At 45.3% G+C, this 12,985-nt stretch overlaps 1 protein-coding gene across 4 annotated transcripts in view; it reads right to left on the reverse strand.

Moving 5' to 3' along the window:
- LOC147887161 (uncharacterized) overlaps positions 1-12,985 on the reverse strand; it is a 191,011-nt gene that overhangs the window by 115,752 nt on the left and 62,274 nt on the right. For all 4 annotated transcript variants that reach the window (XM_087394693.1, XM_087394692.1, XM_087394690.1 and 1 more), the window contains exons 3-6: positions 9,823-10,024; positions 6,979-7,062; positions 5,807-5,932; positions 5,637-5,699 (exon numbers count right to left, since the gene is read on the reverse strand). In XM_087394693.1, the coding sequence (XP_087250819.1) occupies positions 5,637-5,699; positions 5,807-5,932; positions 6,979-7,062; positions 9,823-10,024 (475 nt within the window). The remainder of the gene's footprint in view (positions 1-5,636; positions 5,700-5,806; positions 5,933-6,978; positions 7,063-9,822; positions 10,025-12,985) is intronic.

Below are 12,985 nucleotides of genomic sequence, written 5' to 3' on the forward strand. Positions count from 1 at the left end.
CAACTTGCTTCTTGATTGGAAGCATATTCTGTCTCTCCTGGAATGGCATGGTCGACAGCCTCTGATGGGTAATTCTTTGCAAGCTGAAAGCATTCACTGGTCAAAAGTTTTTCAGCCTCTGCTTGCTTTACAGGAACCTCGCCGTTCTTACTTTATTTCTTTTAAAGGGATCAATACTGTTGCTGATGTTATTCATGATGATGGCTCTATGCTTCCCTTTTCTTTGGTAGCCACACAGTATGGTTTGGGTTCTCATTATCGTACTTTGTGGCATCAAATCACTTCTATGCTTTTCCCTTTGGTTCCGATTCCCCCTTTGGAACTCCAAGATCGATTAGAGGATTGGACATTGACTTCCCTTGGGTCCTCCTCTCGTCCTTTGAGGCTATCTCAAATTACTGTGCCTGCATTATACAAAATCCTTTTGCCTCAACCCTGGGTTTCAAAAAGGGGTAATTCCCTTTGGCGTATGCATCTGCCAGCTAAGTGGTTGAGAAAAAAACTGCGGCAACTTTGGACATACAAGGTTCCAATTCGGCAACCTGTTTTTTTACTGCGAGTGCTTCTAGGAATTTTTCCATCTGGATAGTTGCTGGCCCATTGGCACATTGCTCCTACTTTATGTCATCGGTGTCTAATTTCTCAGGAGACTGTGCCTCATTTATTCTGGCATTGCCCTTCTTCTCAGTAGTTTTTGGATTCTCTTCGACAGAGGCTACGAGCGAGATTCCCGACTCTTCTCTTTGGGAAATTATTACGGCTCTTTGGTTTTCATCCACAGCGACCGGAGTTTCATCTTTTCTTTGTTTGGGCTCACTATTAGGCACTTTGAACTTTATGGACATACCGCAATTGTAAAGTCTTTAGTGATCCCAATTTTCCTTTGTTTGCTTTCTTTAAGCGTTCTTTGCAACAATCTTTCTTTGATTGCTTGTAGACTCGCCAGATACATCAGGATGTATATTTTGCATATACTGAGATCTTCAGTTGATGTATTTTCTAGTGCCTCTTTTCTGAGGTGACTATTCTTGTAATATAATCAATCAAAGCTTTCACTAAAAAAATGTGTGTGTGTGTGTGTGTGCCTCACTTGTTTTGGCATTGTCCGTGCTCTCATGAAAATTTTGATATGCTTCGACAGATCCTACGAGCGAGATTCCCATTTGTTCCGTTTGGGAAGTCTTCTGGCTATTTGGGTTTCATCCATCCAGACCGGAGTTTCATCTTTTCTTCGTTTGGGTTCGCTACTGGGCACTATGGACTTTATGGACGTATAGGAATTGTGAAGTCTTTGGTGATCCTACTTTCTCTCTGTTTGGCTTTTTTAGGCGTTCTCTGTAGCAATCTTTCTTTGATTGCTTGTAGACCCGCTGCATAGATCATGAGGTCTTTTTGGCATATACTGAAATTTTCAGTTGATGTAATTGTAGCACCTTATTTTGAGGTTGCTACTCATATAATATAATCAATCAAAGATTTCACCCAAAAAAAAGTGTGTGTGTGTGTGCGCGTGAGAGAGAGAGAGAGAGAGAGAGAGAGAGAGAGAGAGAGATTTACATCTCGGAAAGTGAAAATGTCCTTTGAGACCAACTCAAAAGTACTACATGAGGAGTGAGCTGCTGAGCTCCCTATCCTGCCTCTCCCTGCTGCCCTCCGTCTTGCACCCCTCTCCCCTCCCTCCCAGCCCTTCCCTTCCCCTCCTTCCTCCTCTCCCTGCCAGCCCCTATTCCCGGGCTGCTGCCCCTCCTCCCGCTGCTGTCCCCCCTCGCTTCCTCTCCCGCTACCCTCCCTCCCTCTCTCCCTCCCTACCCCCGCTACCTCCTCTCCCTACCCCGCAACCTCTCCCTCCCTACCCCACTCCCTCTCTCCCTACCCTCCCCTTTCCGCTGCCTCTCTTTCCTTACCCCGCTCCTCTCTCCCTACCCCGCTAGCTCCCCCTCCCTTCCCCGCTACCTCTCCCTCCCTACCCCGCTCCTTTCCTCTCCCTTGTTGCTCCCCCCGCCTCTCCCTACCCCCCCGCTGCCCTTCCCTCCTTATCCCTTGCTCCCCCTACCCCGCTCCCCCTACCCGCCTCTACCTTCTACCCCGCTGCCCTCTCTCCTCCTCTCCCTACCCCCCCGCTGCCCTCTCCCCTCCTCTCCCTACCCCCCCACTGCCCCTCCTTCCTCTCCCCCTTCTACCTCTACTCCCCGCTCCTCCTACCCTGCCTCCCTTCCCCTCCCCCGCCCCTTCCTTCTGCCCCTGCCTCTACTTCACCCCTCCCTCCCTCTCCCTCCCTCTCCCCCCTCTTCTTCCCTTGACGGAACAAGAGAGAGATTTTCTCTCTCTGGCAACAGGTTGTCAGAAGGACAGAGCATCCTCGTGTTCGTGTCGGCCCTTCCACCTTGATTGATGAATGGGTTCCCATTCAGCCAATCCTCGACTGCTTCCACCGGCCGCAAAAACAGCTACCTTTTCCAAAGACGAGCTTCAACAGCTCAAGACAGACTCAAAGCAGGAGTATGCCACCTCACTCTTTGCTTGCATCTACGGTTCCCACCCCTCCAGGCTACAGACTAGGGATTGGATGCTTTCGGCTTTACCTGGAGACCTCGCAGGGCACCTCACCAATGTTCGTTTGCTCGGATGCGGGTTCTTCCAGGTGGTTTTTGATTCTCCAGAGGCAGCAGGTTCACTACTCAGGGCTAGTCCTTTGGCATTGAGTTCCAGGAGGATCTTTTTGACACCCTTCACTTTGGGTTTCGATCCAGTAGAGAAAGATAGCAGGGTTACCTCACTTTTCATCAGGTTCCCCTGCCTTCCTCAGGTCTACCATCGACTCTTACCGTCCATAGGAGCTACTTTTGGGTTGGTCACAGAGATCCCCCCCCTCCCTGGCATGCCCTCTTCAGCGGTAGAGGCTGTTAGATCGGATGGGGTGCCACGAGTCAGGGTCATCGTCTCTAACCCTGATATTACAGATGATCACATTATGCTTCAACGACCAGATGGTTCCTTTTTTCGACAGAGAGTCGAGGTTGCTGGGAGACAGGATCAGTGCAGGATTTGCAGGACCCTTTGGCACTTCGCCAGGGATTGCCCAAGGAAGAAGAAAAGGCCCAAACGGTTTATTCCGCCTTCTCATCCTACTTCTTCTACACGCGCTACCAGAGCCCCCCCTTCTCGCCCAGGACCTTCGAGACCAACCCCTAGACCTGGACCCTCTTCTTCAGTGCGCACAGTACGATCAGTACCCCGTTGGATGCCTGTGAGGGATGCTGACACTCCGCCACCTCTACGAGGCACCTATTCTCAGTTACAAGCAGGTGATATTACTGCAAGCGTAGATGTGGTTGCCCCAGTCCCCCCACCTGCTCATCAGGAGGGGCAACCCATTTCTTCAGATCCTATCATTGATGTGCTTGATCATCCCCCTCCCTCTGTTATTCACACTTCACCTCTTGATAGAGGTAAGGAGGTTTTTTCTCCTTCTCCCTCAGGTGCAGGGATTCTTCGCACTCCTATGCCAGCTCCCGCCTATATGAACGCTTTTGCAGTACTGGCAGATTTGGCAGAGTTTGAGACAGAGGAGGAATTTGTACCCTCTACCCTAGGGGAGCCAGTTATTGGGATTCCGTTGGATAGGGTTTCCACCTCTGCTGGAGTGGGTTTTCTTTCACCAGTTGATTTCCCTCCACTTGATAGGAGGACTTCTTCACATGAGAGGATTTTCTCCACCACCAGGTTGGGTAGGATCTTTCACCCGGCCGCCTCCTCCCGTCGATGAGGATTGTTAGTTGGAACGTTTAGGACCTCGGTGGTATACCTCATCGCCGCCATAGGCAGCGGATTCATAACCAACTCAGGTATTTCAGGTGGTCCCATTGATATCCTTATGCTCCAAGAGCATAAGCTGGATGGTAGAGATTGTGCCAAGTCAGGTAAGCTTCTTTCTGGCCATACTTTTTGGTCACCTGCCTTGGGCACCAAGGGAGGTATTTGCATTTCTATCTCTTCTTCGATGCTCCCCTTGGTCATTGGACACGGAGTCATAGTCCCCTCTAGAGCACAGTGGGTTATTTTGATGATTGGCAGGCGTAAGGTTGGCCTCCTTAACCTTTATGCACCCAACTTGCAAGGGATCGTGTCCTCCTTTGGAAGGAGTTGCTCTCTTGGTCACATATTGCAGATTCTTGGATTATTGGGGGCGATTTCAACATGGTTGAAATGCCTTCAGACAAAAGAGGGGGTAGGGAAGGTGGCATTCACTCCCTGGAGAGAGCAGCATGGGATGCCTTCCTTTTTCAATTCAGTGGCAGAGATACTTGATATGACAATGCTTTTCACACTCAACCACAGTCTCTTCTGTTTTCTTGGTCGAACAGGAGAGTAAGGATGCCTATCCATGCACGGATTGACAGATTTTATGTGGATGATTGGGCACTGGATAGAGATGGAACAATTTGCATCAGTGTAGGGCTTCAGATCATTTTCCGGTTGTTTTGGTGGTTTCAGAGTCTCGGGCGATAGGCCGCTCTACCACTATCAGAATTCCAGATGCCCTCTACACAGAGGAGAGCCTCACAGAGGCAGTGCTACGGATTTGGGATTCTCACTTGCACGGTGGGCAGCCGTCCCTGTCAGATGTGGCTGCAGCCCTCACTAATATTAGCAGCTTTTATCATTCTGTTGCTAGTGTTAGGAGAGATGAGATTCGTAAGAGAGAGATTGCCATTTGACAGCAGCTGGTAGCTCTTCAGAGAGAAGAGCAAAAACGGCCTACAGATGCTTGGGTTCAGGAGCACCTTGTTGCAGCAAGGGCTCATCAGCAGACACTTTTAGATCAGAGAGTAGAGTATGCCTTTCACGCCAGAGAGTCTTTTTGGACGCACATCGGAGGTAGAGTCAACAAGCATTTCTTCTCTACTCTCGTCCCTAGACTTAGTAGAGAGAGTGTTTCGCATCTTGTTGACTTAGACGGGATACTTCAGACACATCCAGATGCCGTCATGCAGATTGCTTCACATTACTATGCCTCCCTTCTGACTGCAGATCCTGATTCACAGGCCAGAGATGATGCTAGATAGGTTATTTGGCAGCATATTCCTATGTTGGTGGATAGAGGTATGAGAGCCTCACTTAACATAGAGTTCAGGACCACTCTTACTACCCTTCAGGATAGTTGTCCATGGTCAGATGGACTTACAACTTCTTTTTTTATAATTTTTTGGGATCAGATTGGGGATAACATCACCTCAGCCCTGCAGGGCGTTTGGGACTCAAGTGAGATGCCGGACTCACTCTCAGAGGGTCTCATTCATCTTATCCCAAAAGGAGGTTGCAGAAATTTAGTGTCTCAGTGGAGACCGATCACCTTACTGGGCACTTTGTATAAGATCTTGGCAAAAGCCATCAGTCTGCGATTGCAGCCCATCCTACCAGATCTTATACATGACACATAGACAGGCTTTGTCCATGGCAGAAGCATTTTTGATAATATATTCTCATTTTGGGAGGCTTCTGAGTGGGCTATGCATGAGGGCCATAGACTAGCAATTCTATGTGATGTGAAAGTGTAAAGCATTGATCCACACTTTTAAAAGAATCTAACTGTAGATTTCTTCCATATGCAATCGGATTCTTTTGTAATGACTCACCTTTACATCTCTGTGTATAACTGGGGGCCTTAAGCTGCCAAGGTATTGTAAGATCTCCAAAATCTACAAAATCAACACAAATTTTACAATCCTCTACAAAACAAGCTACCAACAAACCACAGCATGATTTCACAATATTGTGTGAGTTTTCTATCATCACGGTAACTCACCTCAATAGCAATTCTCTTCACCTCTTGCTCTGTGGCACGCCATCCATTCTGAATAAGTTCTGCTAGTGACCTTCCTTTCGCAACCTTTTGAACGATGTAGAAAGCTCGGTCTGTAGTGCTGTCAACCTGAACAAATTTGCTTCGTTTCACCATACACTTAAACAGCAGCATATGCTAAGTCTTGTGCACAATGCTTTTCAGACTGATAAGAATGTTTCTGCTTAGTGTCCAACCATTCCATATCAGAACATAATGCTTATAAATCAAAGACAACATGACAAGGGAGCCTATTAAGAATCCGAAGTGGTTAATAAGTTATTACTTGCAAAATGGCTAGAAGGTATTCAAAAAACTGTCAAATATCAGACCAAGGAAGCCATGTATTCCATGGAAGGGATGTGGAAAAAGGTAATTCTCATTATGCTCCTCTTGCTATATCCAATCATGCCGTATGCTTCTGATGCTTTGAAATTTATCTATGCAGTAACTTTCTAATGGATTGTTTCTTAAGCCTTTGTGGTAGAAGGTTCTCTTCCAGGTCGAATCTCTACAAACTTACCCACTCAAGGTTATACACGTCTTCCATGTATTTCCAATGGTCCCATTATAGCTTTTCTGAACAAGTTGATTGCAAGAAATCCCAAGGCAACCAAAGAACACCTCTCCCCATACCTGGGCTTAAGGAAACCATCATGCTCTTTCATCCAAACATGGGCTGAAAATATGCCTTAACACTTGATGAAATTGGTTAATTCTTCAATTTGATAAAAACATATAAAATCATCACTGGATATTCTGTTGATGATTGTAATGCGCCAAAACTTGAGAAAATGTTTGACTAAGACTATGTAGATTCCCTTTTGTGTGGACTCGCAGACACAATTTTCTTCTCTTTGGCCTATATGGCAGAAATTTGTGCAACCCAGGAATGGTTTGCCCTTATTAGTTCTCCTCCAAAGTCGCTCCCCACTTACACAGCACCGATTTGTGCAACCTAGACAGGAGTTATCTTGTTTCTTTTCTTCCCATGTAATAGAATGATTCTTTTTCCCATGTAATAAAACAATCCTTTTCCCCAAATAACAGAGCAGGAAAAAAAAACAGTAACTGCAATCCCATTCTGTGGAACAACCATTGTCTTGCATAAACAAATGTAAATCAAAGAAACTCACCTCAAAATAGTCAATATATTCAGGAATTCCAGGGTGTTGCAATGATTTAAGAACGCGTGCTTCTCTCTCAAACAGATCAAGTTCCTGCAAGCATATAATGACGCGAAATTATGTTATCTTTTCTTTTTTAATGAATGAAATGTTGCATCTTTTTAATGATAAAATGTTGCATCTTTATTTTCATTTTGTACATATGTAGCACTTGCAAAATGAATCCGCTTCCCCTTGTACTGCAAAAATGAATTTGCTCCACCCTGTACTAATCTCTTTCACATCCGTCATATATTACGTTAAAGCTTGCTCCCATAATAAAGCAAATGATTTTTGTTCCTTTCCCCTTGCAGAAAAAGTTCTATAAAATAGCAAAGCACCTTGTCTGCACAAAAGTCAAGCTGTGGCCCAGCACAACCTAAGGCAAACAAAACAAACCCATTGTTACTCAAAGCCTGACTATGGTTGGTCAAAGAAACGCAATGTAAGAGAGGTAGAAAACCCTGATTTTGCTGAAAGAGCCAATTAGGGGAGGCTAAACATGTGCTGCTGAAAAGAAATTGTGTTTGAGGCTGTTATCAAACCTGGGAAATCTGATAGAGACCCAAAAACCAGATGATGCCTTATCTGGACTAGAATGTGTCATCTATAGATTCCGGCAATCAAGACAAAGGAATTCATAAACTAACACTGCCAAGGGAAGTTAAAAAGAATCGGAACACTGTGACAGATTATCTCAAAAAGTTAAAAAGTGCTATCATAGAGCTAAATCTGTCAGTAATAGAGCACCAATTAATCAAAAATTTTGTCAAAGGATTGCATGAGGACCATTGGTCTAACCCTGGATGAGCAATATTGGATGTATCTAAGATCCCTATTGATATGAGGATATGAACATAGTCTAATCGACGGTTGGTGACAAGCAGGGGTTTAAACTAGAGCTAGAACTAAATGAAATCTAGTCTGCCTTAGGGACGTATTCTTCTAGAAAAGAATAGCTATTAACAGTATGCCTATTATGGGAATAGTGGACTATTTCTAGCACAATCCTTCAATTTAGGGTTACGTGCTATATCTTTAAGGGAGCACAAGTGGAAGGGGAGTTTGAGTCTGAGCGTTGTTTGTTTGCTGTACATTTTGGCATTGGTATTTCTCTTTCCTAGAAATCTAGAACATGCATATGATGTGGGGTGAAGTTGTGCCTATGCAGACATCTTCCTTGCGGATTGAGGTACCTCTGGAGTCCATTTCTCACTAGCTCCAACCTTTATGAGTCTTCCTTTGTAGATAGCTCCACTTGAGCACTCTCATTATACAGTCATGTCTAAGTCTTTGCTCTCAAAAGTTTGAGTCAGAGTTTGTAGGTAAATGGCAGCCTGCTTTTGTATTTCCATTTCAAGAAATAAAAGGGCCTGGATAAGGGGGGGGGCCATCTTGGCCCCTCGATCCAAGTGTAATTGTGTATATCTCTTTATTGCTATTCATATTGAGCAATTTGTCAAGTTATGCAATTCTCACTCATGCAAGCTCCTTTCCAATTTGCATCCATTGGCAACTTGTAAAATTTTGCATTGAAAGTCTATAAATTCCTATCTCTGAGTTGTTAAAAAGCACAGAGTAGTTCCAAAACAGTATCCATCCAAATGCTGGCCAAAGGGTGAGCCAGGTGAACTTGATATCCATCTATAGCCTCCGTGCATTTGGCTCTCCAAATGTGCCATGCTGAAATTCTAGCCAGTATCTCCCTTGAAGAATCCACAGAAGAATGCACAGCTCTGAAAGGTGAGGCGGAAACAATATCCAGAGAGCATGCCCATTTTAAGCTTCAACCAGCAAGAGATCGACCATTTCCTACACTTGACTAAGAATGGTGTCATCTAGACACCCAAGTACATCCTAAGTTGCTACCACTGCTATTCAATTGCTTGTGGACAAGAGATAAATCTGAGTACAAGCATCAGAGTGGTGCATAACAAATTTTGTCCCCAAGGTGACCAGATATGGGGAGAGACTCATGAGACAAGAGACGAAACAAGAGTCTCGGCGAGCACAATTTTTTCCCAAAGTGAGAACATGCAGGTAAGACACCACATAGACCATGAGGCAAAGGCAGCCACCTTGGTTTAACAAACAAGTACATGCTTAGGGTAGGGAGCTTCGGATTTTTGCACTATATGTGGCTCCTGTCTTGCAGCCTTACAACATCAGGCAATGTTTGCAAGTCCAAATAACCAAGGCAAGTAAGATCATGTATGCAGAAGATTTCTAGCATGCTTCACATCCGCCAAGATACTCGATGGGGACCCTAGCAAGGCTCACATAGACCTGGCCTCCCTCATGAGAGACTCACAATCATACACAGTGCAATTGCGAGTACAGACATACTCGCACATTGGGCTACTCTATGTCAATGTAGTTCACTTGCTCCCGAAGGCCTAGATCACATGATGCATATACTCTGGTCTCATAGAATATTTTTGACATCCTGCAAATCTAAAGGAATCTTTCTTTCTTTCTTTCTTTCTTGCACACACCATGGCACTTACTCACTACAATTCTCGCATGCTCAGTCTTCCATATATCTCTTAGAAAATTGTGGCACTAGCCAAGGAATACTGATAAATTTGTTTGCTTGAATTAAAGATTCCCCTAGCTTCACCAGTTTTCCTTCCATGGATTCATTGTGACATTCTGCTTGCTTCTTAATATGCATGTGTAGTTCAGTCTAGCTGAAAATGAGGTCAGATATGAAATTACACAGTTTTAGGAGTGACCTATGCAATGGATTATACAAGATTTCACTGTAATATTTCTTATTTGCATTGATACTTTCTGATGACAAGGATAACCAACCTTCCAGCCTTTCATACTCCGCAGTGACATAGCCTTCAGTGCAACTCTATTTCCATCCTCTGTTTCTGCTTCATACGTGGTGGCGACACCTCCTTGACCAAGAATGCCAACTATTTTGTATTTCCCAGCCACTATATCCCCTTCATTGTGTACAACACTCAAAGGTGGCCAGTCTCTTATCCATGTTCCATCAGCATGATTTCTGCAAAAATTACCAATATATTCAAGCAGCAATTTTAGTGCACATATTCAATTTGAATGTCTTGACGGACTATTTTCTATGAAAAGAACCTCTGATATATAGCTTGCATCATGACACTACAGTCTACCTACATCTCAAAGCTGGGAAAAAAAGTATCACACAGCATGAAGAGGTAGTTTCTTATATTTCTTCCAATGGTCATCCTTTGTTCAATTAAACAACTTAAATAAGGCTTTAGATGCAATAGCGGTATCACTTATATATTAAGTGGATATCCATCATCTTCGCGAGTGCGAGCATCATTACAGATGGGGAAAGCACAAATTCTACCAAGACCATCTCAGGAGTTTAAGGATTCGTATTATCATTTCCGGAATGACCTTGCTACTAACCACCAAAGTCTTTTAAGACTCAAAATTATTGGAATAAGCAAGAACTATGAATTATGGTACCAACTAACTCTATGAGAAATTCCGTTGAGAAAAGAACAACGAACCAACTTAGACTTTATGAAGGCCGACTTGTATGAGACCGATGAGTTGGTGGGCAGCACTCTACCAACCTCCACTTTCGGAGTGATTTCTAATGGAATTCTCATCCATCAGTTTTTGATACTTCAAAAGTGTGTTGTTTCTGTCTTACTCCATGAGATCAACAATGATCGTGGAGCTTAGATACCAGTACTGTTCAAGGATTTGGGTGCAGCCTTGAAGTTAAAGCTTTACTTAACGTTCTCCATTGGGAGTTGCTGCTCCTCCCCGCACACCCCCTGCTGCCCTCTCTCAGCCCCTCCCTCCCTACTCCCTCCCCTCAGCCCCCTCCCTGCCTCCCCTCTCCTGCCTCCCTCAGCCCCCTCCCCGCCTCCCTTCACCCACCTCCTTCAACCCCCTCCCCTCCTCCCTACCCCCGCCCCTACCCCCGCCTCCCTTAGTCCCCCCAGCATGGTAGGCAACTTGGTTTATCTCATTATATGCAGTGGTCCAAGTGGGAGAGAGGTCCAGCAGCTTCTGTCGGATATTGGAAAGCCTTCAAAAGGATTCTAGAAGATCGTCAACAACAGTTGGTCAGTCACCTTATAGTAAGTGCAGGGAGGATACTTCAGATAGATGCAGCCTTACCCCATGATTGGGTGGTTACAGATGAGAGACCTGTGGCCTGGCTCAGTTTGGATGGGGGCTTTCTCCAGGACTTGTATTCCTCTTCAGGTCATTGCTTTCTTGGGCACAGGAGGATGCCTTGGTTTTTGATGTACAGTCAGGTGGTAGGCTGTCTATTTCCTCAGATGATAGTCTTTTGGGTACACCATTTCAGTCTGTCAAGATCATAGGCTATGTGGAATAGGGCAAGGACTCTGCTTGGTATATAGATCCGAGCCCTCGTCTTTATATTTCGGGTTCATGGAGGTTGTGGCTATATGGAGGGAGTCCCCATAAAGTATCTTCAGTGGGACCCCAGAGAGTGGGAAGGATTGTTGCAGAGAACCAACAGAGGAGCCTTCCTTTCTTTGGTTACACGGTCAGTGATGCCAGAAGGTTCTAGATCAGTTGTAGAGGTTGGAGACATTCCAGAGCCCCTCATTGGGAGGGCTATCAGGTTTCAGTTGACTTGCAGAGATGCTTTTGGAGAAGTCTCTCAAAATCCCGAAGAAATAGAAAGATTACTTTATTTTTTTGGCTTTATATACATGGAGGGATTGCAGTGAACAGGTGGAGGTCCAGATTTGGGCAGAATCCACTTGTCCGAGGTGCTCGTCTACAGATGAGTCGGTTCATCATTGCTTATGGGAGTGCAGACATGCAAGAGCCATTTGGATGGGGGTTTCAAGGATTCTTAGCACTTTTCCCCCCTCTCATTTGTACATCACGTGGGGATCAGTGGCTTGGCTCTCTTTATTAGGTCCTCAGATATTCTATGAGTGGCAGAGATGCCTCCTGGGCCATTTCTATTCGACCGCACCTAGTTGAGCCTTGCTCTCTGGAGGACATGCCTATCTCCTGACAACTCACTGTCAAGTAACTCCTCTTCCCTTCTAATGGGAAGTCTCAGCCCAAAGATGTCAGCTTGAGATCTAACATAGATACTCGTACTTCGGCCACGAATAAAAAAAGGAAAGGAGCAAGGGGGCATCCTTGACGGACTGATCTGGAAATCTGAAATCTCTCACCCCTTACCCCACCAATAAGTACCTGGCTGTGGGCTGATCTGTACAAAGAGGAAACACCTCTGATCCAAGCATCAGTAAAGCCAAAACATAGAAGGGTGCCCTCCAAAAAACCCCAATCTACTCTGTCATAAGCTTTCTCAAAATCCAAAAGTAGAATGGCTAGATTCTGGCTGCTCTGCATGGCCCACTCTGAGGCTTCCCAGAAAGAGAAAACGTTATAAAAAATGCTTCTGCCATGCACAAATCCCGTATGAGTGTCATGAATAAGATCTGGGAGAAGGGGCTACAGTCGGAGGCTGATTGCCTTGGCCAGAATCTTGTAACAAGTCCCCAGAAGTGGGATAGGCCTCCACTGGGACACTAGATTTCTGCAACCTCCTTTTGGGATAAGGTGGATGAGACCTTCTGTAAGTGACCCGGGCATCTCACTAGAGTCCCAAATGCCCTTCAGGGCTGAAGTAATGTAGTCTCCAACCATATTCCAGAATGCAATGAAAAAAGAGGGGGTAAGGCCATCCGAACCTGGGCACTTGCCCTTGTGAAGGGCTGAAAGTGCAGTCCTGAACTCTGTGTTGGTGAAAGGTGCATCAAGCAAAACATGCATATCCGGTTTCACCAACAAAGGGATGCTCTGCCAAATAACCTGTCTAGCATCCTCTCTATCCCGTGTCTCAAGATCAGCAGTAAGAAGGGCGGCATACTCTACTATGTCTAGGGCCAAGAGTAGAGAAAAAGTGTTTATTGACTCTACCACCCATCTGAATCCAGAAGGACTCCCGTGTATGAAAGGCATACTC

Source organism: Dipteris shenzhenensis, chromosome 23, assembly GCF_047967505.1.
Source record: "Dipteris shenzhenensis isolate YYH24624 ecotype China chromosome 23, Dip_SZ_1.0, whole genome shotgun sequence".
Classification (NCBI taxonomy): Eukaryota; Viridiplantae; Streptophyta; class Polypodiopsida; order Gleicheniales; family Dipteridaceae; genus Dipteris; species Dipteris shenzhenensis.